Source organism: Ascaphus truei, chromosome 5, assembly GCF_040206685.1.
Source record: "Ascaphus truei isolate aAscTru1 chromosome 5, aAscTru1.hap1, whole genome shotgun sequence".
Taxonomy (NCBI): domain Eukaryota; kingdom Metazoa; phylum Chordata; class Amphibia; order Anura; family Ascaphidae; genus Ascaphus; species Ascaphus truei.
In genome coordinates this window covers 180,626,359-180,649,022 of record NC_134487.1, presented here as the reverse complement: position 1 = coordinate 180,649,022, position 22,664 = coordinate 180,626,359, and the positions used below count along the sequence as shown (strand labels likewise).

Sequence of the window (22,664 nt, the reverse complement as noted above, 5' to 3'; positions counted from 1 at the left end):
GTCCATGAAAAAATACAATCTAATGGCAGTCAATAGGCAATGAAAAACATAAAAATAAGTAAATATAATTAAAAAAAAACTGAAAAAAGACATTTACATACATTCAATATTTATCTTACCTTTAGAAGTCTTCACCCTCCAAATCCCGTTGTATCAGGAAGCTCCCGACCTGCGACGTCATCCACTGCCATCCATCCCCATCCTCCTTGAAGAACAGCATCAGGTACAAAAATCTTCTTTCTTCTTCTTCTATCTTCATCTGTAATTATTTTCTTCTTTTCTTTAATCTTCTATCTTCTTTCTTTCAATCCAAAACCCCATGTTAAATCCACAACAGATGTTGTCTCGTCGTCTTCTTGAGCTAAAATGAGACGGAACAGGCCTTACATAGGGCCTGTGACGTCACATTTTAGGGTCAGATGGTACAGCTCCAATCCGATTGGATGCTGTATCATGTGCCTGTCTCATTCATTTTTTCTTTTAAGGATGTGACGTCATCCCCAAGAGAGGTACGTCACGTCCTTTAAACCACGTCTCATATCACATGGTATTACAGCCAATGGGATTGAAGATAATCCCATTGATTCCTGTACCATGTGATATGTTACATTAGTTTAAAAGGATGTAACATCACTATAAGACATCCTAGTTGCCCCGAGGATGGATGTTTAGGCCTAGCGGGATGGGTTAACCCCTTCATTAAGTTAGCGGTATTAACGGCTAAAGTAATGAAGGGGTTAACTCCACCCGCAACCCCCCCCCCCCCCCCCGCAAGGCCTAAACACCCACCAAGGGCCAAAAAACCCTTTCATCCACCCCCGCTACCCACAATAAACATGGCTAAACCCTTCATTGTCTTAGCGGTTAGCCGCTAAGGTAATAAAGTTGCCTGTAAATGCATTTTTATTACATGGGATTCATGCTGGGGGCCTACGGTGCTGATATTAATGGGTATCAGCTCTGGGGAGTCCCTGCGTCAATCTGATGCAGAAAAAAGTCATTTTTTTTCTCAGTCCTCTCTTGCCGCCTTCTCAGCAGCTTCTCCCCAGTCTCACGTAATTTTTGGATAAACTCTCCATTCTAGAGCCGCGATTAGCCAAGAATTGCATGAATTTCAAAACCTGCTGAAAAGGGGCTTATCGCTGCTCACCCGGCGATGTGTTCTGGACGGCAGAAAAAATTGGCGATTCGTGCCTTTATCGCCCACTTTTCGACGCTTACTGAACAGCAGTAGGCATTATGGCCGAACTGGCCTCAATAAGTGGGTTATCGAGGCTTATAGAATAGGCCCCAGATAGATTTTCTCCTTCCTGCTGACACATTCTCTAGAACCGGAACTATAACTGTTCTCCAATCTCGGTGGTACCGAACGTGTTTTCTAAGGCACGTAAGTATTTGCTAGGGGTACGAACCTCGCTTCCCTCCCTAACATCTCTCGCTATCGCTAACGCGGGCCTCTCTCTCTCTGTCTTTCTCGGTTTGAGCTTCCTGCCACAAGCAACATGGCTACTTCAGGCCCCCAAGGTTGAGCTTTGTCCGTTTTACCCTCCTACCTCATACATCCGACTGCTAATTGGCTCGCAAAGAGGAAGGAGTCCGAATATAAGGCGAGTGTGTACTTTTCGACAAAAAATAAAAGAAGCGCATGGAGGGACACTATTAGTAACAATAATGTGATACTTTATATAAAAAATATACTTCACAACACTTACATAAAAATGTATGTTCCAAACGTTCTAATAGGACTCGGTTCCATCCGATGTTTATGAGCACTCTCATCAGCTCAGGGGGAAGTGCACATTGGAGGGGGAACACGGGCTCCAGGAAGAGTTCTATTTACAAGCCGAGAGCTCATAGAACTGCTGTAGAAGCTGGCCGTAGTGTTCTCGCTAGGTGGGCATTGACTACAAGCTTCCATCGTCACGGCGTCTTACGTTATCCATCATGGAACTCCAACTCAATACCTCAACGAGTTTCACGTCTATGACGCTTCATCAGGGGGTGAGTTATTGGCACCCAGAGTGACTATATTTATACCAATCCATATTGAAGCCTAAACCAATAGGATGGGTATCCTTAAACTTACACAAAGCGATACATAAATAATATTTTAAAACCTATACTAACAAATATCCCACATATTTTTAACCACAAGATTATAATAATAATAGCATTTTCTTGTATAGCGCTGCTAGTTTTATGTAGCGCTTTACAGAGACATTTTGCAGGCACAGGTCCCTGCCCCATGGATCTTACAATCTATGTTTTTGGTGCCTGAGACACAGGGAGATAAAGTGACTTGCCCAAGGTTCCCCTACTTGAAACTCAGTGCCAGAGTCAGTATCTTTACTCACTGAGCCATTCCTTCACACTATTATTTAAAAATGAAACTATAATCATACATTTTTTTAAACCTTTATGTTTTAATAAGAAATATATATCTCACATATTCAAACCAATTCCTAATAATTCCAATTTAGCTGTAATCTATATATAATTTCATATTATTGATCAATAAAGGTATATTAGTCCCTGCTTTAATAAACAGTATATTATTTCATTCTCAACATGATAAAAAGTTGTAATAAGTAACGTTAATTTTATCACATATATTGTTCCCAATAGCTAGTTAAATAGAAAATGTATTATATTTCTATAAGAACCAATATGACCAGTATAATCAGTGTATTTATATTGTTAAATAGAGGGACTTCTTAGGGGTTCCTCCACATCACATGATTCAATAGTTATAACATCTCAGCCATTATTCTATTATTTGTGAACACAGGAAACATTATTCTCTTATCATTTCTCATATAGTACATCATAACAAAATCATGATAACAGTGATATACAGTAGTGGTGGTGAAGGATTATATCAAGGAAACAGTCCATTACTTGTAATATACTATTTAAAAAAAGGTGTCAATTCAATTAACTCATTCAAACCATTTGGAGATTTGGTTTGCAATGCAAAGATACAAAACTGTTCTCTTTGCAACAACAGCATGTAACGAAATTGTGGGTAATAAGCGCATTAATAAAGGCAGTATGCTCGGTTGGTTACCCCTATTTTGTATTGGGGATGAAGGGGTTAATTTTATGTGCACTGTACATGTATTATTTTTCCCTCTGTCCCTTATTGTCCCCATTTTGCAGGAGTGTATATGCCTGCCATAGTGTATAACATGATACACTGACATTACTGGCTTTGGACACAAGATGCCGCTGCTAGCGCTAAACCACAAGTTACAGTAAGTGGATAAGCGTGGCGCAGTCTCTTTGTTCCATTGCAAGGTATAGGTATCCATTACTGAGACTGGAAGCTGTAACCGCAGAGTCAATTGAATCAAAGGGTTGCGGTTTTCCGTCTCAAGTGGTTCTCGGATACAATCTATCTCCGTCCCGGTTAATGGCGTAACTTGAAAGGCAACTAGCAATTGGAGTGGGAACTCGGTCAATTGACGTGAGAAGCCCATAGCCCAGCATTGCCAGTTCAAGAAGAAGCCATAACTCGGGAAGGAAAAGGGCCAGCAACCTGAAATGTGGTGTGCAGCCCCAGTGTAACACCCGAAGCACCCACATATTAAAAATATAATTGTAGGACAAGGGAAACATGTATTTTTAATAAAGTATATTTTTACTGCAGTTTTAAATGTACAGGCAGGATGAGTTTTTTTCTACTGTCATTGAAATGCACCCAGGGACCAAATGTTTTAACACCTATGAGCTGGGTCACATTCCTATGCAAACTTTAGAGACCCCACGCTGAGGCAGTGTCTGTGAGTCTAGGGAAGTGTTGCATATGAAAGCCCCAGAGTCAGGATGTGTGAATTAGCCAGGATGGTTGCGGAATAGGAGATCCTGTTAGCCATCTGGGCTAGCTCACACCCTGAGTTTCCCTCCCAGCCTAGGAGATGCCAGGTAGAAAGGGGAGTACACATATGCTAAGCAGTCAAGGTATCAATGTCGCACAGGCGCTGTATTAGCCGGAAATCCCTATAGTGCCCACTCTGCAAACTGTGGGCAAATTGGGGATTGGTGAATGGGAAAATTCCCACGAGAGGGATTGGGTGGGTATGTTGGAGATAGGTTCTCAAACCCTATATACATGCTCCCCGAGCTATCCCCGTTGTCTGTAGTTTTTCATTCAACAATGTGAGTGGACTTCCATCACGCTTCTAACAGCGGATAAGAGCAGCAATGACCCTGGAACGCAGAGTCTTATCACATCCGAACCAAGGACATAACTCTGCGCCAGGACTCCGTTAGTGCTGGGGGTTATCTATCAGACCCCAACGGACCGGAAAGAACTTTACACTATCCACAGAGGTATTGGGCTGGCATGAGGTTCATTTTTAGAATGTCCCAGTGTTGGTACATTATCTTCCGGATTCTGTTTTCTTGTTTGCAATAATCCGTTATAAACAGAGAATTTGTTATTTTACCATTATTGCATTCTGATTCCTTGGGAATTAATAGGGATTCTCTCTGCACCTCTCTACAGCTCTCTATTAATTTTGGCTCATACCCCTTTTCCATGAATCTTTTTGTTATGACCATTGATTGGTCTTCGAAGTCTCCCATTTGGGAGCAGTTCTTTCATATCTGTAACATATGTCCATAGGGTATGTTATTCAAACAGTGTGTAGAATGGTTACTATGGGCATCGAGATACAAGTTTACATCAACTTAAAAAAAAAAAAGTTTTTGTTGTAATTTTGTTCTCCACAATGGTTAGATCAAGATCCAGAAAATGAATACTGGTTCTGTGGTTCTCCTCACTCAAAACAATATTCAGTTTGTTAGAATTAAGTTATTCAAAGAATATATTTAGCTCTTCCTGAGAGCCGGACCAGATCATTAGTATGTCATCAATGAATCCTCTGTAGAAGCGTATATTGTCCCTGTGCTGGCTCTCATTCCAAACATGTTCCTGTTCCCATAATCCCATGAATAGCCCTGCATAATTATGGGCAAAATATGTGCCCATGGTCGTCCCATTGGTCTGGACATAAAAGGAACCTTCAAATGAAAAATAATTGTGATTAAGTATAAAAATTATACTATCTACAATAAACTGTTGTTGTAATAGTGATAAAGTGTTATCCTGATAAAAAAAAGTGTTTAACTGCCTCTACATCATGTGTGTCTTGTATACAGGTGTAGCGTGATGTCACATCTAATGTCACCCATGTGTAGTGCTCTTCAAAATAATAATATCTTTAAGTGAATTAAGTGTGTCAGTGCTATCCCTCAAAAAAGATGGTAGTGCTGCAGTGAGTGGTGCCCAAAAAGTGTTAACATATTTAGATACATTTGCAGTGATTGATCCGATTCTAGACACAATGGGACGGCCAGGGGGATCCATCAGTGTTTTATGTATTTTTGGGATATGGTATATTATTGATATATGTGGGGATTCTGAATATAGGTATTGGAATTCTTTAATGAATAGAATCCCTTGTCCCTTAGCCTTTAGTAGATGATCTCCCAATGTAGAAAGGTACCCTAGAGTCAGATCCCTATCCAGTTGTCTATATGAATTCCCATCGCCTAACAGGCGACATGCTTCCCTGAGGTACTCAGCACGATTTTGTAGCACTGCTCCCCCATCTTTATCCGCTTGGCAGATTATTATGTCCCCATTCTCATTGAGCTCCTTTAGGGCCCATCTTTCAGTTGAGTTCAGTTTGTCATTAATAATATAATATCGACCATTATTGCATAGTCGTTTGTACTCACGTTCAACAAGCTCCCCAAAGAGCTCAATGTAGGGGCCTTTAGCCTCATATGGGTAGAAAACTGACTTTGGTTTAAGCCCAGTATGCACAACCCCTTTAACAATGTCACTGTCCGGGAATAGATGATTCAGGTCATTAAGGGTGTTTTCATCCATCATTTCCTGATTCTCAATTATTTCCATTCCTAGGTCTAATATTGATTATATTCTATTGTTATCATCAAATACAAATTGGAGATCCCTAAGTGTTTGGTCATCAAGGGATTCCCCATTCATATTTGCAATATTGTGGAGTGTTGGACCAGTTATTTCTGAGGACATCCCCCTGCTCTTATATTCACATCATGTTGTACCCTAGTATTACTGGCGTTGCATCTAATTGCATGCTGTGCTTAAAAGCTGTATGAACAGCAGAGCATTTGCTTATAAGGGTTCCATGTAAAAATAGATTTCAGGTAAAAGGTGACACATTGTGTGCACATTTGCATGTAATTTCCCAGAGTCCCTTGCTGCAGTTGAAGCACTGTATGCTAGGTGATAATGGTGAAAGGCTGGGTTGCAGACCTGTCGAAGACATATGAATGTGCTCACAAGTGATATTCTTTAATGGCTATATGCTAACGGTGGAGGTTTTTTGTCACCTTTTTCACCCACCACAACTTAAAATGTATATATACATACATATATATACAGTATATATATATATATATATATATAAAATACAAGATACAGACAGCGCAACTTCAAACAAATATCTACAACAACTTAAAAATAACTATTATAATACCACACACAGAGAGAGGTGTTTACCCTTAGATGTTAACTTTCCCTACAAATTCTGCTGCCACTTAGTTCCACGGCTCCACATATGCCATTATAGAAAAATGTCAGAAGAATACATATATATATGGAATATACATTGTTACTATAAGCGCCACAGATAATCATATAATCAGTGACTCACTGGTTCTGCTGATGGGGAAGTTCTCATTGTCATAGTTAAGTCTGCCTCCCTCGTCTGTGTCTGAGCGATCCTCCCTGTCATAATGCTTCTCATTCTCACTGCTCCTCTCCCGGCTGGATGTGGACCTCCTCCTGCGCCTCTTCCTCCTGTAACTCCTCGGAGCAGGCACCCCGATATATATGGAGTGAAACTCTGTAGAGAGAAGCAAGAGAGAACCCGTTAGGCATCATTTCAACAAGCAAAACCATTACTTTCTAAGAGACACAACATGATAATCAAGATACATTGTCCAGAAAAGTGAGGAAAAATAAATAAATAATAAAATATCCCATGCAGACAGAACAAAATCAACTTAAATAACTTTTCTATGCGGATTCATTTCCAGCAGTAGAATCAATAATTCATTAAATCTGTCATTTATAACAAGCCTACATTGCGATTCTCCCCATTTCTCTCTGTTTTATATTATATATATTGTAATATATTACACAGCTATCTGTCTGAAGAAATAGCATTCTGTAAGTTGAAAACAGGTCATAATAGTTTGTTTTTTTTAAACCCTCATTTAATGATTCAATATTCGGTTCCCATTTTTTTAAATTCAGGTTTTCTGTCAATATCAACCATGGCATCTATTTTTGTGTATCATGTGGAGGGTCTAGCCTGCCAAATTATTCTATCCGGCCTGCCACAGGGAGCCCCCCCCCCCACCTCTCCACACCCTCTCCCTGGGCCTACCTGTGGTGTGGGATCTTACCCGGTGGCAGTGCTCCGAACACAGAAGTTAGGCCCCACCACATGTCTGGGCCAACTTCCGCAATCATCGCCTGGGTGGGCTCCCTCTGTCGCCTTTTTAGGACCCCCACCACAGGTAGGCCCTGGCAGGGGGGAGGGAGGGGCGGACTTTTTCCTTTTTAACTTCCACTGGATCAGCGCAGTCATTCCTCCCATTGAGTGAGCTTCTCACTTTCTCATCAATATGTGGCTCACAATTATTGATTGAGCAGATACAGTATTTATTCAATATTTGATGAGTTATTTGAGAACTCATCATATATTGAATAAATATTTGCACAATGAGTTGTTTTCACTTTATTTATTGCATCACATTTTATTTAACCAAATGTTATTTTATGCATGTTCAGTACAAGTGTACAGCAGCATTTTAATTCTTTCTATGGAGTGAGCCTTTCACATTCTCACCAATATGTAAATGTATATATTGAATAATGTAAATGTTATCTTCTTTAATTCCTTTATGTGCAAGTGCAAGACGTGGTTTATATTAAGAGTGTGGCCCGCAAAGTTTGTCAAAGCTGATGAAGTGACCCGCCAGACAAAATAATTGCTCACCCTTGTCCTAGCATATACTGTATAACCTGTCTAATACCCAGGTCAAACTAGTGTTTAAAAAGTGCATTCAATGAACCATTCTGGGAACCTTGGATTTCCAATGAATGGTAAATATTTTGTATGTTTCACATAGTATTTATTGTGGTACCTTAATTTTATCCAGGCACAAATTACATAATAATATAGAATATTTAGTTGAATGTGTTCTGGGACCTTTTGCAATCTCATATTAGGAAGACATGGCAAGGAGAGCGTACAGTAGTTCTTCCAATTTTCTATTTACAAACCTAGAATCTCTCAAACCGGCATCTCATATACCTACTAAGAAATGCACAATTGACCCACTCCACATGTTACAGCTAATCCTAATTCGTCTCTATTTCTTTAAAGTTTCAAAAGTTTGAGGCTGCTGTTTATATTTCTGCATGTTCATGAAAGAGGCAAATGTTTTGCTTAAAGTTTTCAAATCTTGCTTTGTGAGCAAAAAAAGCAACATTTGTAACACATATAATTTGGGAAGATAATCAGCTAGAGGCTTATATATATTTTTTCCCCACCCAAAGATATTTTTATATTTAAAGGAATAGGACAGAAGACAAAAGAAGAAAAAAAAAAAAAAAAAGGAGGGGGGAGGCATTTTATAGAATAATAAGAAAATGCATAAACGTATCAGACGTAAAACATCAGCCTGTACAATTAACATTGGTTCAACAAAGTAAAATGAGAAGTAAATCATAAATACGATATAGTGTATATCTTGCATGACAGGTATTATACCCAATACACCAAAATAGCCGCTGTCTCTGTATCCCCATCCAAATGGGTCCAACTTCTTTCTAGGGTTTTTTTAGTCTAATAAATGGAAATTACAATTTTCCAAAGTTACATATTTAATATCTCTCTGGAGGGGAAATCTTCCCGGAAAAGCACTTATTCACCGATGCCATACTCTATGGAGTTATTCAAAACTGCGGTAAACTTAAGGCTAATCACTTTTATACTTACTCTAACTACTAAAGATATACTGAGATCTAAGTTCCTTTATCATTTTTCTTATTGGTTTTATATTCAGTTCATATAACTAATTTAAAATATTTTATCTTCTGTTTGCCTTCCATAAATTTAAAAGAATGATCAGTATGTGTCTGTAGCCCCCCTTCGGGACTACTGTGTCAGTTAAAGGGAAAAGGGGTTACCTGTGTGGGCTCATGCAGAGTAACAACCTTCTCCCATGACCCAGTGTAGAGTTACTTGGCAGGAAAGAAGCCACTCCCACTGTATGCATGGTGACCAGTGACATCACAATCAGGTTCTATATTGTGAGACTGAAGGTTCTAGCTCTTGGATTCCAGGGAGAGACAGTTGGAGGAGCCTCGTTGTTGGTAATGTAAATACGATCCTGTGTATAGTTAATGTATAGTTATAATGTCCTGTCCCTGTTTGTTGTTTTGTAGTTAGGGAAAGTGTCCTATTCTGTTAGCATCCATAACCACAGAAGAACAGAAGCTTACAGGTTCCTACAGAGGAATATTATGTCCTATTGAGTTTATACAAGTAGCAGCCGTGTGATCTAGTTGGAGAAACCCTTCTGAAAGGCTCCCTGTTGCCGACGAAACAGAGTGCCTAAGAGATACAAGAAGTACCTTCCCCCGGGATAGTGATCCCACAGTTCATGATAGTGAGGGTAACTAAGATGGAGCCCAATTGATATATAAAGAGTTATGGACGCTATGCGGAAGATGGCCACTTAAGATGTCAATAACAGAATCAAGCCTAAGCACCTCCCTAGCATGATAGAGTAAGGATTCCCCAGGGAAGAATTAAAGCGTACAAACATGGTTGTTCACCAGTTAATGTGTATACAGTAACGAACGTCTTGATGTGAAGAGCATCATCAACGGCTGTTAATAAAGTTCCTGTTTGTACTGTAAAAGTTCCTGACAACCTTACTTATTCCATCAGTATATCTATACCCAGCCTGCCGGATCCAGCAGCCTGATAAGGTATGAGAGACTGAGAAAAGTCATGTACATACTGTAGTCAACTGATGTAAACAACTTAAGAGCCGGGCAAGTATGGTTATATTAGTGTGCAATGTGGAATTGGGCATGCAAAAGAAAATGTTTTTATTTTTTGCTTGTTTTGAAACATTTGGAGCCGAGTCTGTTTTTGTGATTTTTTTCTGTTTTGAACTGTTACTGTGAAGACAAAAGTGCTAGGTACACACCAACCAATCATGTACTATGTGATTCCTTCCCTTTAAGGTGACCTCACAGCACCCACAAAAAAGGGAACGAATTACATGGTACATAAACCAATCAGCTTCCTTGATGTACCATGTTATTCCATCAAGTTTGATTGAGAGGTCATTCTCAGTAAATTTGCTAGGATTGGTGGATGTACCATGTGACTGTAATGTGATGTCACAGGGCTTATATAAGGCCTGTGAAGTCTCAATTGGCAAGGAGATGACGAGTCAACAGCTGCAAGAAGAAAAGATAAGAAAAGAGAAGAAAAAATCAAGAAAAGAAGAAGAAAGAAGAACTACTCAATTGAGACTGCTCTTCAAGCAATGGAGGATCACGTTGATAATCCATCAAAGTTCAGCTAAAATTGATCTATTTGACCTGCTTTCAGGTTTTTTTTTTGTGTTCATCGGCATGGGATTATTTTGCATTAATTATGTGTTTTTCTTTTTATTGGCTAACAGGCAGGGATTGTTTCTTTAATTTTTTTTTTTATGGTTGTCATTGGCCCTTTATTGGATGTATGTGTTGGTGCCCCTGAGGATGAAGGCGGTTTTCAATCAAGCAGTAATCCTTTTATTTATGTCATTTTATTTATGTAATGTATATTTGTTATGCTTTTGAATGGGCAAAAGCGCTATTAGACAGATATGGCTAATAGGACTATTGCCCATTACTGTGTGTGTGTGTGCGGGGTTACTCTTGTTGGGGGTAGGGGAGGTGGGTGAAGGGGGTACTTTGCCTGGGGAGGATGGTTAGGTCCCTGGGTGGGGGTGGTGGCAGGGGTTAACCCCTCATTAACTTAGCGGTTAGCCACTAAGGTAATTATAAAGGGGCATACGGTACGTAATTTAAAAAAATATTGTACTGAACATGTATTCTTTTTTGTAGCAGTCCAGTCTTTAATTATTTAAATGTGTAGACAGCTTGTGTTGCTAAGATTAGGGCTTTACATACATGTACAGATCACACAGTCATAATTCTATACTTACCCTTTTCTATCTAGGAAATATAGTTAAAAACATACGGAATAGATTCTGGTTGTATATTGTAAATTTTTGTACTGTGCTATAATTTTTTAATCATATTCTCTTTGCTTGAATGTATTTTTAATATAAGAACTCTTTGATTTAACATACGGTTAGATGTGAATGTTATCCTATTTATAGGGGGTTGCTCAACTTAGTTTGCGCATGCGCGCGCCGACGGCCCTATGCGTTACACGAAGCTCGAGCGCGGTGGTTGGATATGATTGGCGTGAAGCGATTGGCTGACGCATTTTTTTTTTGTTTTTTTTTCCCCGCCCCTTGAGTTGCCTCCATTGCTTTGACATATCTGCCCACTGCAAGGTACTGCGCAAGCGCATAATCAAAGTGGTTGTTATGGATGCCAGGGCTCCGGATTGGTTGCTGGGGGCGGGACCATCGGCTGTGGGCCCGCCGCGCCAATCCCCTCTTGCCACCGGGTGCTGCGCGGCTTGTGGGCTTGTGGAGCTGGCGTGCGCGTGTGCGTTTTGCTGTGTTGTGCAACACAATGCGTGCTGTTGCCGCCGATCTCCCGCCCTGTAAGTAGCCTCCATTATCCCAACGGATCTATTCACAGTCAGACACTGCGCAGCGCTTAGCCTGAGCTGTTGCTAGACCTGTTTGGACTCCGGATTGGTTGCTAGGGGCGGGACTATCGGTTGCTGAGCCCGCACACTTAGTTTGGTCTCTCGCACATCAGGAGATCATTAGTATTAGAGAGGGTGTGTTGCTTTTGTGTAATGTTCATTGGTCATTCATTTTAAAATGTCTCTATATATGTTAATAAAGTTTGTTGAGTATACCTTGACAAAGCGCTCTGAGAAGTGTGAAACGTTGGTGGGGCTTTTTTGCCCTTTTCTTGCCCTCATGACCATTAAATAATTATCTTTTATGGGAAACGCACTCTCCTGTTTGTTTATTTTTCTATAGACATTTGTTGTAGTGCTCCACCATTCTCCCTTTTTCTCTTGTCATACCTACTGGACAGAGGCACACCTAAGGACCCCCACTGCTGGATTGCATGGACGTTGCAGCTTCAAAAGTGAGTCACTTGCTTGCTACATGTTTTCCTGGCTATGATCTTTACTGAGATTTTGGTATTATCTAGGGTGAGTTATATGCTTATGACTCCTGGTGTTAATGTGTGTCAATATCTCACTATGTGGTGAGTTCACTATCCAGGAGTCTACACCCAATACCTGTTGTCTTCAATCAAGTATTTATCCTGGGGATCCTTCTACAAGTATTCTTTATTCATTCAATTATATTTTCTGTTATTCGTCTTTAGCACCACGCATTTACATTCTACATACATCATCAAGGGGCAGGACCAGGGCCGCCAACAGGGGGACACAAAGGGCACTGGCATCCCGGGCCACGTGAGTCAGGGGGGCCCGGCCGTGGCCGTTAATTTAATTAAAAAAAAAAAAAACGCTACACCCCGCAATGGTCTCCCTGTTGGCAGCGCCGGAAGTAAGTGAGCTTCCGGCGCACCGGTGTGAGAGGGAGGCTCGGCGCGGGTGGGAGCAGCATCGTGGCACAGGTGCCTGTAGCGGGGCCGGTGGCAACTGCTGTGACCAGCCGCTGGGCCCCACCGCAGCACTGCCACCCCCATCCCCGCAGGACCGGGCTGTTCCGCTACCCCCCGCAGCTGCCGGCCATCCCCCCCCTCCCCGGACCATCCCACCACCACCACCCCCCGATACACCGTCCCGCCACGTCACCCAACCCCCCGCCCCCCGCTGTTCCTGTTCCGGGTTGTCCTGCCACCCCCCCGTCCCGCAGCACCGGGCTGTCCGGCCCCTGCAGCACCGGGCCCTCCTGTCAGCCCCTGCAGCACCGGGCCCTCCTGCCAGCCCCTGCAGCCCCGGGCCCTCCTGCCAGTCCCTGCAGCACTGGGCCCTCCTGCCAGCTCCTGCAGTAACGCCACCACCCTCCGCCCCCCCCCTCAGCACCGCCACCCTTCACAGCATCGGGGCCCCCGCCATCGCCGCCACCCCCCGCAGTCATCGCCCCCAGCCTCGGCCCCCCCAGCAGCATCGCCCCCCTCCCAGCACCGCCACCCCCCCGCGGCCACCGGCACGTCCCCCCCCCAGCACCGCCACCCTCCGTGGCCACCGGCACATCCCCCCTCTGCAGCCACCAAGGTAAGTCTGATTTATATATATATAGCTGTCTGTGGGTGGTTTTCTGGGTATGCACCTTAACCCTGGCTGTGCTCAAAGCTGTGACCATGCAGCAAGCTTAAGCCTATAGGGAACCATGTTAAAAATGGTTTTTGAAGCAAAGAGTGGCAGTGTGTGCTCATTTGCATGTCATTTCCCAGAATCCCTTGCTGCAGTGGAAGTGCTGTGTGCTGGGTGATAATGGGGAAAGGCGGGGTTGCAGACCTGCCTAAGACATGCAGATGAGCATATAGTTGTATTTACATTTATATATATATATATATAATATATATATATATATATATATATATATATATATATATATATGTATATGTATTGGGGGGTTGGGGTATTTTTTTATATGTATTGGGGGGGTTGGGGTATCTTTTTACTCATCTCATCTCTCCAATTCATCAGTCAACCCAATCATCCGTTTTCCCGGCCCTGGACGAGGGGTAAGATTACCATATAGGAGCTACACTACACACCATTAACATATGATGGCGCTTAACATCATCTCACACAATGTAAAAGGTTTTAATAACCCCACTAAACGCAAAATAGCCTTCACAGAATATAAGCGACACGGCGCTGATGTACTGATGCTCCAAGAAACACACTTTAGCGATAGTAGTGCTCCTCGCTTCATGGACAAACAATTCTCTAAGTTTTATCTTTCGTCGGCTCCGGAAAAAGGGGATTGCTATACTCTTTCACAACAGGATCCCGTTTGTCACTAAGACAATAAAAAGGGATAAGGAAGGTCGATACATTATTCTAACAGGCACCATACATGGACAACCCATCACATTTGCGGCAGTGTACGCTCCCTGTGAGCAAGAGGCGACTTTTTTTACACCTTCTTTCAAACCCTATACTCCATAGCACATGGTCATCTGATTGTCACAGGGGATTTCAATATCGCCCTCCAACCAGCCATAGATAGGTCTAGCACCCCTAAAGAGAACAACAAAAAAGTCCGGCTCTCCCTGACTACAGGCCTCCGTAAAAACCATTTATCAGATATCTGGAGAGAATTACACCCATTAGAGAGAGATTACACATTCTATTCCCATCCTCACAATTCATACAGTAGGATCGACTACTTCTTCGTCTCTAGTAGACTGATCCCGTTGGTCGCCCGAGGGGACATCCATGATATTTCATGGTCCGACCGTGCACCTATAGAGCTACGGTGTAACCAAATCAAACATGACAGGCTTGGAGCAAACTGGAAATTAAACGAATCCCTTCTGAAAATCCCAGATACAGGCGGTCCTCGTTTTTACGATGTTTCGTTTTACGACGAACGTCTTATCTGACGCTAGTCAATGCATCCCTATGGCCCATTTTACGACGCTTGAATGGCTTATCCGACGCTCTTACAACGCTTTACAAAATTGCTACAATTGCCCAATCAGAAGGCTGCAGGTTAGGAAATCATTCTGAACAGTCTGTGTGAAGGTTTAGTGGTGTATTTTAGGCCCTAACCATGTCTGATAAAAGCAACAAGCAAAGTGCTGTTACTCCAAAAAAGGATTAGAAAATCTATTACTTTGGAGACCAAACAAAAACATAATAAAGCGCTCTGAGAAAGGAGAGACGAACACAGAAATTGGACGTGCCTTGGATATACCTCGCACAACTATTGTGACAATTATAAAAGATAAGGCAAGAATCTTGGAATAGATCAAGGCTCAGCACCTATGCAAGGTACAACAATAAGGTAACATGTTGGGCATATTGCTGAGAGGTAGAAAAACTCCTCATCATATGGCTGGAAGATCAATCCCAGTGTCATGTGCCTATTAGTTTAGCCTTAATTCAGGCCAAGGCTTTGTATTGTATTGTATGTCTTTATTTACAGTGTTCGACAATCCTATACATTTACTCGCCCGGGACGGGTGGATTTAACCCCCGGGCGTGTAAATATTGGCCCAAGCAGCACGTGTGTTTTTTTTTTAAATTCCCCCGTTCGAGCAAAAAAAAAAAAAAAAAAAAAAAAAACCACTCCCCCTACAGTACCTGACTCCTGATTGGCGCGCGCTCCCAGGCTTTGTGGGCGCGCGGCAGGCTCTATATGAGCCCGCACCCAACGAGCGGCCATTCTTTCTGGCCGGAGATCTGTTGGAGGGTAAGTACTCTCCATGCTGCGGCCCCTCTGCTCCTTCCCTGCGATCCCCCTGGTCCCCACATGGCTCCCTACTCCCCACCGCGGCAGCTCTCCTGTCCCTGCTCCTGTCCCCTTCCCCTCCTCCTGTCCCCTGCACCTGTCCCCTGCTCCTGTCCCCTGCTCCTGTCCCCTCCTCCTGCTCCTGTCCCCTTCCCTCCTCCTGCTCCTGTCCCCTTCCCCTCCTCCTGTCCCCTTCCCCTCCTCCTGTCCCCTTCCCTCGATCCACCGATCGATGTCCGGGGCGGGAGGTCCCCGCTGCTGCAGCCCCGGTTTGGCTTGCGGGGGCGGGGGCTCGGCCCTCACCACGTGCCTCCCATGCGCCAGCTACCTTCATGATGCGCAGCCAGCCGCCGCATGAGGTGGGGGGATGTCGGCCTGGCCCCCCCCCACGAGCTTCATGCCGCCGCGGGCTGGGGGGGAAGAAGCAGCCTGCAGCTTGGCCGTGCACTGTGACATGCCGGCGAGGGGAGCAGGGCAGTGGCGGCCACGGCGGGGCTGACTGTCACCTGGGGCGCCCAGTGGGGGATACTTCGCCACGTGCCTCCCACCCACCCTGCTGATTGGGGGGGGGGATGTCGGCCTGCCCAACACACGAGCGGGAGATGGGCGCGGGTGGGTGGGGGAGGGAGCGTGGTGCTGGTCACGGCCTTTCCTCCCCTGTGTGTGTGTGAGAATGTGTATGTGTGTGTGTGAGAATGTGTGTGTGTGAATGAATGTATGTGTGTATGGGAGTATGTGTATGTGTGTGACACCAGAGGTACCCCCCCAATCAGTAACCTCCCCCCCCATTCAGTAACCCTCCCCCCCCAGTCAGTAACCCCCCCCCCAGTCAGTAACCCCCCCCAGTCAGTAACCCCCCCCCCAGTCAGTAACCCCCCCCCTCCAGTCAGTCACCCCCCCTGTCAGTCAGTCAGTGTCAGTTATCCCCCACCCCCAGTCAGTGTCCAGTCACACCCCCACACCCCAGTCAGTGTCAGTCACCCCCCACCCCCCAGTCAGTGTCAGTCACCCCCACCCCCAGTTCAGTGTCAGTCACCCCCCACCCCCAGTCAGTGTCAGTCACCACCCCACCCCCCAGTCAGTCAGTCACCCCCACCCCCAGTCAGTGTCAGTCACCCCCCACCCCCAGTCAGTGTCAGTCACCCCCCCAACCCCAGTCAGTGTCAGTAACACCCCCCCCAGTCAGTCACCCCCCCAGTCAGTAACACCCCCCCCCCCCAGTCAGTCACCCCACCCTGTCAGTCACCCCCCCAGTCAGTGTCAGTCACCCCCCACCCCCAGTCAGTGTCAGTCACCCCCCCCACCCCCAGTCAGTGTCAGTCACCCCCCCACCCCCAGTCAGTGTCAGTCACCCCCCCACCCCCAGTCAGTGTCAGTCACCCCCACACCCCGTCAGTGTCAGTCACCCGCCACCCCCAGTCAGTGTCAGTCACCCCCCCCACCCCCAGTCAGTGTCAGTCACCCCCCCCACCCCAGTCAGTGTCAGTCACCCCCCACCCCCAGTCAGTGTCAGTCACCCCCCTATCCCCAGTCAGTGTCAGTCACCCCCCCACCCCCAGTCAGTCAGTCACCCCCCCACCCCCAGTCAGTGTCAGTCCACCCCCCCACCCTCAGTCAGTGTCAGCCCCCCGCCCACCCCCAGTCAGTGTCAGTCACTCACCCACCCACCCAGTCAGCCCTGCCCCACCCAGCCACTCACCCAGAAAACCACTCACCCAGCCAGTCACTCACCCAGGCTCTCTCTCTCTGTGTATCACCCACCCTCTGTGTGTCACCCACCATTTCTCTCCTCTGTCTCCCCCACACTCTCTCTCTCCCCCCACACTCTCTCTCTCCCCCCACACTCTCTCTCTCCCCCCACACTCTCTCTCTCTCCCCCCACACTCTCCTCTCTCTCCCCCCACACTCTCTCTCTCCCCCCACACTCTCTTTCTCTCCCCCACACACTCTCTCTCTCTCTCCCCCACACACTCTCTCTCTCTCTCCCCCACACTCTCTCTCTCTCTCCCCCACACTCTCTCTCTCTCTCCCCCACACACACTCTCTCTCTCCCAGACACTCTCTCTCTCTCTCCCCCACACACTCTCTCTCTCTCCCCCACACACTCTCTCTATCTCCCCCATACTCTCTCTCTCTCCCCCACACTCTCTCTCTCCCCCACACTCTCTCTCCCCCCACACTCTCTCTCTCCCCACACTCTCTCTCTCCCCCACACTCTCTCTCTCTCCCACACTCTCTCTCTCTCTCCCCACACTCTCTCTCTCCCCACTCTCTCTCTCTCTCTCTCCCACACTCTCTCTCTCTCCCACACACTCTCTCTCCCCCACACTCTCTCTCTCTCCCCCACACTCTCTCTCTCTCCCCCACACTCTCTCTCTCCCCCACACTCTCTCTCTCCCCCACACTCTCTCTCTCCCCCACAATCTCTCTCTCCCACACTCTCTCTCTCTCCCCCACACTCTCTCTCTCTCCCCTGACACTCTCTCTCTCTCCCCCCACACTCTCTCTCTCCCCCCACACTCTCTCTCTCCCCTAAACACTCTCTCTCTCTCTCTCTCTCTCTCCCCCACACTCTCTCTCTCTCCCCCACACTCTCTCTCTCCCCCCACACTCACTCTCTCTCTCCCCCACACTCTCTCTCTCTCTCCCCCACTCTCTCTCTCTCTCCCCCACTCTCTCTCTCTCCCACACTCTCTCTCTCTCCCCACACTCTCTCTCCCCACACTCTCTCTCTCTCTCCCCACTCTCTCTCTCTCCCCACACACTCTCAGTCTCTCCCCCACACTCTCTGTCTCTCCCCACACCTCTCTCTCTCCCCCTCACTCTCTCTCCCTCTCCCCCACACTCTCTCTCCCTCTCTCCCCCACACTCTCTCTCTCTCCCCCACACTCTCTCTCTCTCCCACACTCTATCTCTCCCACCCACACTCTCTCTCTCTCCCTACACTCTCTCTCTCTCCCCTACACTCTCTCTCTCTCTCTCTCTCTCTCTCCCCCACACTCTCTCTCTCTCTGTCACTCACACTCTGGATCTGGATCTCTTATTTACCCTATATATCTTAACTGCCCTATACTACACCGAAATCTTAACTACCCTATACTGCTTTCTTCCAGATCTGGCTCAAGCTTCACACGGAAGACATCGGAACCCCCCCATAACCCAGAAGACAGGTAGGGAACACCTCCCCAATGTATAACATTGCGGGAATGAGCGTACCTGGACATTGAGGGACTGCGGATCAGGTAAGATCCCAGGTGGGATTGCTGCTTTAGATATTGTGAAGCGGGGCATCCAGACACTGGTTAAGGGGTTCAGGAAAACTAGTCATTCACACCTGGCTTTTAATTCTAGATCCGACATTTACACACACACGTAACAAGGACTAATTGTAGTATAATGTAATACCATAAATTACATTTGTCAAAAACGAATGTTGTTCTGACTAGGAATTTATTAAATGTATTTTATTTATATATTTTATTTTAAAGCGGGTTGGGGCGGGACTAGGGGCGGGGTTGGGACTATTGGCGGGGTTGGGGGCGGGACTAGGTTGCAAGTAGATTTTTTGGTTGGGCGAGTAGATTTTTGGGTGATTTGTCGAACACTGTTTATTTATATAGCGCCATTAATGTACATAGCGCTTCACAGTAGTAATACATGTGGTAATCAAATAAATAACAGATAATATAAATAACAGATCATGGGAATAAGAGCTTCAGACATAAAAGTAACATTAAGGAAGAGGAGTCCCTGCTCCGAGGAACTTACAGTCTAATTGGTAGGTAGGGAAAACGTACAGAGACAGTAGGAGGGAGTTCTGGTAAGTGCGTCTGCAGGGGGCCAAGCTTTATGTATCATGTGTTCAGAATATCCACAGTGCTACTCATATGATTCTTTAAGCAAGTGTGTCTTAAGGTGGGTCTTAAAGGTGGATAGAGAGTCTGGATGGTGCATAACGAGAAATTAGGGCTGAGATGTAAGGAGCAGCAGAAGAGTGTAAAGCTTTAAAAGTGAGGAGAAGAATGGAGTGTGAGATGCGGGATTTGATCAGAAGCCAGGAGAGATGCTGAGACAGATCTAGGAAAGAGTAGAGTGATTCTGGCAGCAGCTTTTAGGATAGATTGTAGGGGAGACAGGTGAGAGGCAGGAAGGCCGGACAGCAGGAGGTTACAGTAATCAAGACGGGAGAGAATGAGGGCCTGAGTCAGAGTTTTAGCAGTCGAGCAACAGAGGAAAGGGCGTATCTTTGTTATATTGCGGAGGAAAAAGCGACAGGTTTTAGAAATGTTTTGAATGTGAGGGGCGAATGTGAGAGAGGAGTCGAGTGTGACCCCTACGCAGCGTGCTTGGGCTACTGGGTGAATGATCGTAGTTCCAAAAGTAATGTGGAAGGAGGTAATAGGGCCAGGTTTGGGAGGAAGTATGAGGAGCTCTGTTTTAGCCATGTTGAGTTTAAGGTGGCGGAGTGCCATCCAGGATGATATAGCAGAGAGACATTCAGAAACTTTGGTTTGTACAGCAGGTGTAAGGTCGGGTGTTGAAAAGTATATTTGTGTGTCGTCAGCATAGAGGTGATAATTAAACCCAAAAGATGTTATTAGGTCACCTAGAGAGAGTGTGTACAAAGAAAAGAGAAGAGGTCCCAGGACAGAGCCATGGGGTACCCCACAAAGAGATCAATAGAGGAGGAGGTGTTAGCAGAAGAGACACTGAAAGTACGATGGGAGAGGTAGGATGAGATCCAGGATAGAGCTTTGTTCCGAATACCTAGAGTATGGAGAATGTGAAGGAGAAGAGGGTGGTCCACGGTGTCAAATGCTGCAGAGAGGTCGAGTAATATGAGCAGAGTGTAATGACCTCTGTCTTTGGCAGCATGGAGGACGTCAGTTATTTTAGTGAGGGCTGTTTCCGTGGAGTGAGCAGTGCGGAAGCCAGATTGTAGAGGGTCTAGGAGAGAATAGGTGTTGAGAAAATGGAGCAAGCGAGAGAATACAAGACGTTCAAGGAGTTTAGAGGCAAAAGGCAGGAGGGAGACAGGTCAATAGTTAGAAAGACAGGTAGGGTCAAGCTTGCTGTGTTTGAGTAATGGTATGAGTGTTGCATGTTTGAAAGAGGATGGAAAGGTTCCAGAGCAGAGGGAGGAGTTAAAAATGTGTGTGAGCGTAGGGATAATAGTAGGAGCAAGAGGTTTTAGGAGATGGGAGGGAATGGGGTCAAGAGGGCAAGTGGTAGAGGGAGAAGAGGCGATCAACAGCGACACATCCTCCTCTGAGACAGTGGAAAAAGAGTCAAAGAAGGCAGGAGGAGAGTTAGGAAGAGGTGTAGGATGGGAGGAAGAAACAGAGGGGATGTTGTGCCGTAAGGACTCCACCTTTTCCATAAAATAGTCAGCAAAGTCCTGAGCGGAGATGGAGGAAGGAGAGGCAGCTGAGGGTGGTTTGAGTAGAGTATCAAAGACAGAGAACAGTCGGCGTGGGTTAGACTTGTGCATGTTGATTAGTGCAGAAAAGTAGGCTTGTTTAGCTTGCGAGAGGGCAGAGTTGAAACAGGATAGCATAAATCTGTAGTGAAGGAAGTCTGCGAGAGTATGAGATTTTCTCAAGAGGCGTTCAGAGGAACGAGTGGAGGAACGCAGCATGCGCGTGTGGGAATTTAGCCAGGGTCTAGGGCATGTAGATCAAGAGAGGAGGACAAGGCAGAGTTGTAGTTCCTGACCAGGTTGTCAGGGTCTGTAGCAGAGCTGAGAGAGGAGAGGGAGGAGCGTAAAGTGGACTTAAAGTCAGGTAAGTGAATAGAGCGCAGGTTTGTGCAGAACCGGGGGGTAGATGGAGGTGGAGAAGGGGAGAAGCGAGATAGAGAGAATGAGATGAGGTGATGGTCAGAGAGAGGAAAAGGGGAAATGGAGAAATCGGAGAGAGAGAAGTTTTTAGTGAAAACCAGGTCTAAGTAGTGGCCATTCTTGTGGGTGCTGGCTGCAGTCCACTGTTGAAGGCCAAAAGAAGAGGTTAGAGAGAGAAAGCGGGAAGCTCAAGGGAGAGAGGGGTCATCAATGTGGCAATTGAAGTCCCCAAGGAGAAGAACAGGGGAGTCTGAGGAGAGGAAGAAAGAGAGCCAGGATTCAAAGTGAGAGAGAAAGGCAGAAGGGGGATGAGTAGAGGTAGGTGGGCGATAGATGACCGCCACATGGACAGGGAGAGGAGAGAAAATCTGGACAGTGTGAGCCTCAAAGGAGGGAAAAGCAAGAGATGGAGGAATAGGAAGGGTTCGGTAACGGCAAATAGAGGAGAGCAGGAGCCCCACGCCTCCACCCCTGCCATCAGTGCGCGGAGTGTGGGAGAAGGAAAGGCCACCATAGGAGAGGGCAGCTTCCAGAGCAGAGTCAGACTGAGTGAGCCAGGTCTCAGTTATAGCAAATAGGAGCAGAGAGTGAGAGAGAAAGAAGTCATGCACAGAGAGGCACTTGTTAGAAAGGGAGCGAGCATTCCAAAGGGCACAAGAGAAAGGAGGGAGGGTGGCAGGGGATGGGTATGAGGTTGGAGGGGTTGACACCAGAGGGAGTAGAGTTTGCAATTGGCAGGCGAGGACGAACGCATGTAGGAATAGGGCAGGGACCAGAATTGGGAGAGATATCCCCAGAAGCAAGGAGGAGAAGCATGGACAGAAATAGAATGTGTGAGGATGATTTGTAGGGGTGTTTTTTAGTTCAGGGGATATAGCTGTGTGGTGTCAGAGGACGCAGGTAAGAAAGGAGTTCATGTGAACAGAGAAGTGGTGAAGGAAGGAGAGATGGAGATATATGAATAGAGTTAGAGACATACTGAGGCTGGTAAAAAGAAGTGCATAATTTGAGAAGAAGTGAAGTCACAGCAAATATAAATGGTAAAGGCAGCATCACAGCAGTAATGATGCAGTCTGGTATAGATGATATCCTCCTTTCCAGCGTAGTTCAGGAATCAGGGCCAGTTGGGGGTGTCCACTTCTTCAATTCTTTTGAA

General features: G+C 45.8%; 1 protein-coding gene across 9 annotated transcripts in view; it reads right to left on the bottom strand.

Moving 5' to 3' along the window:
• Positions 1 to 22,664, bottom strand: part of SLC4A5 (solute carrier family 4 member 5) — a 193,343-nt gene that overhangs the window by 117,865 nt on the left and 52,814 nt on the right. For all 9 annotated transcript variants that reach the window (XM_075601361.1, XM_075601366.1, XM_075601363.1 and 6 more), the window contains exon 3: positions 6,708 to 6,899. In XM_075601361.1, coding sequence (XP_075457476.1) covers positions 6,708 to 6,899 — 192 coding nt within the window. The remainder of the gene's footprint in view (positions 1 to 6,707; positions 6,900 to 22,664) is intronic.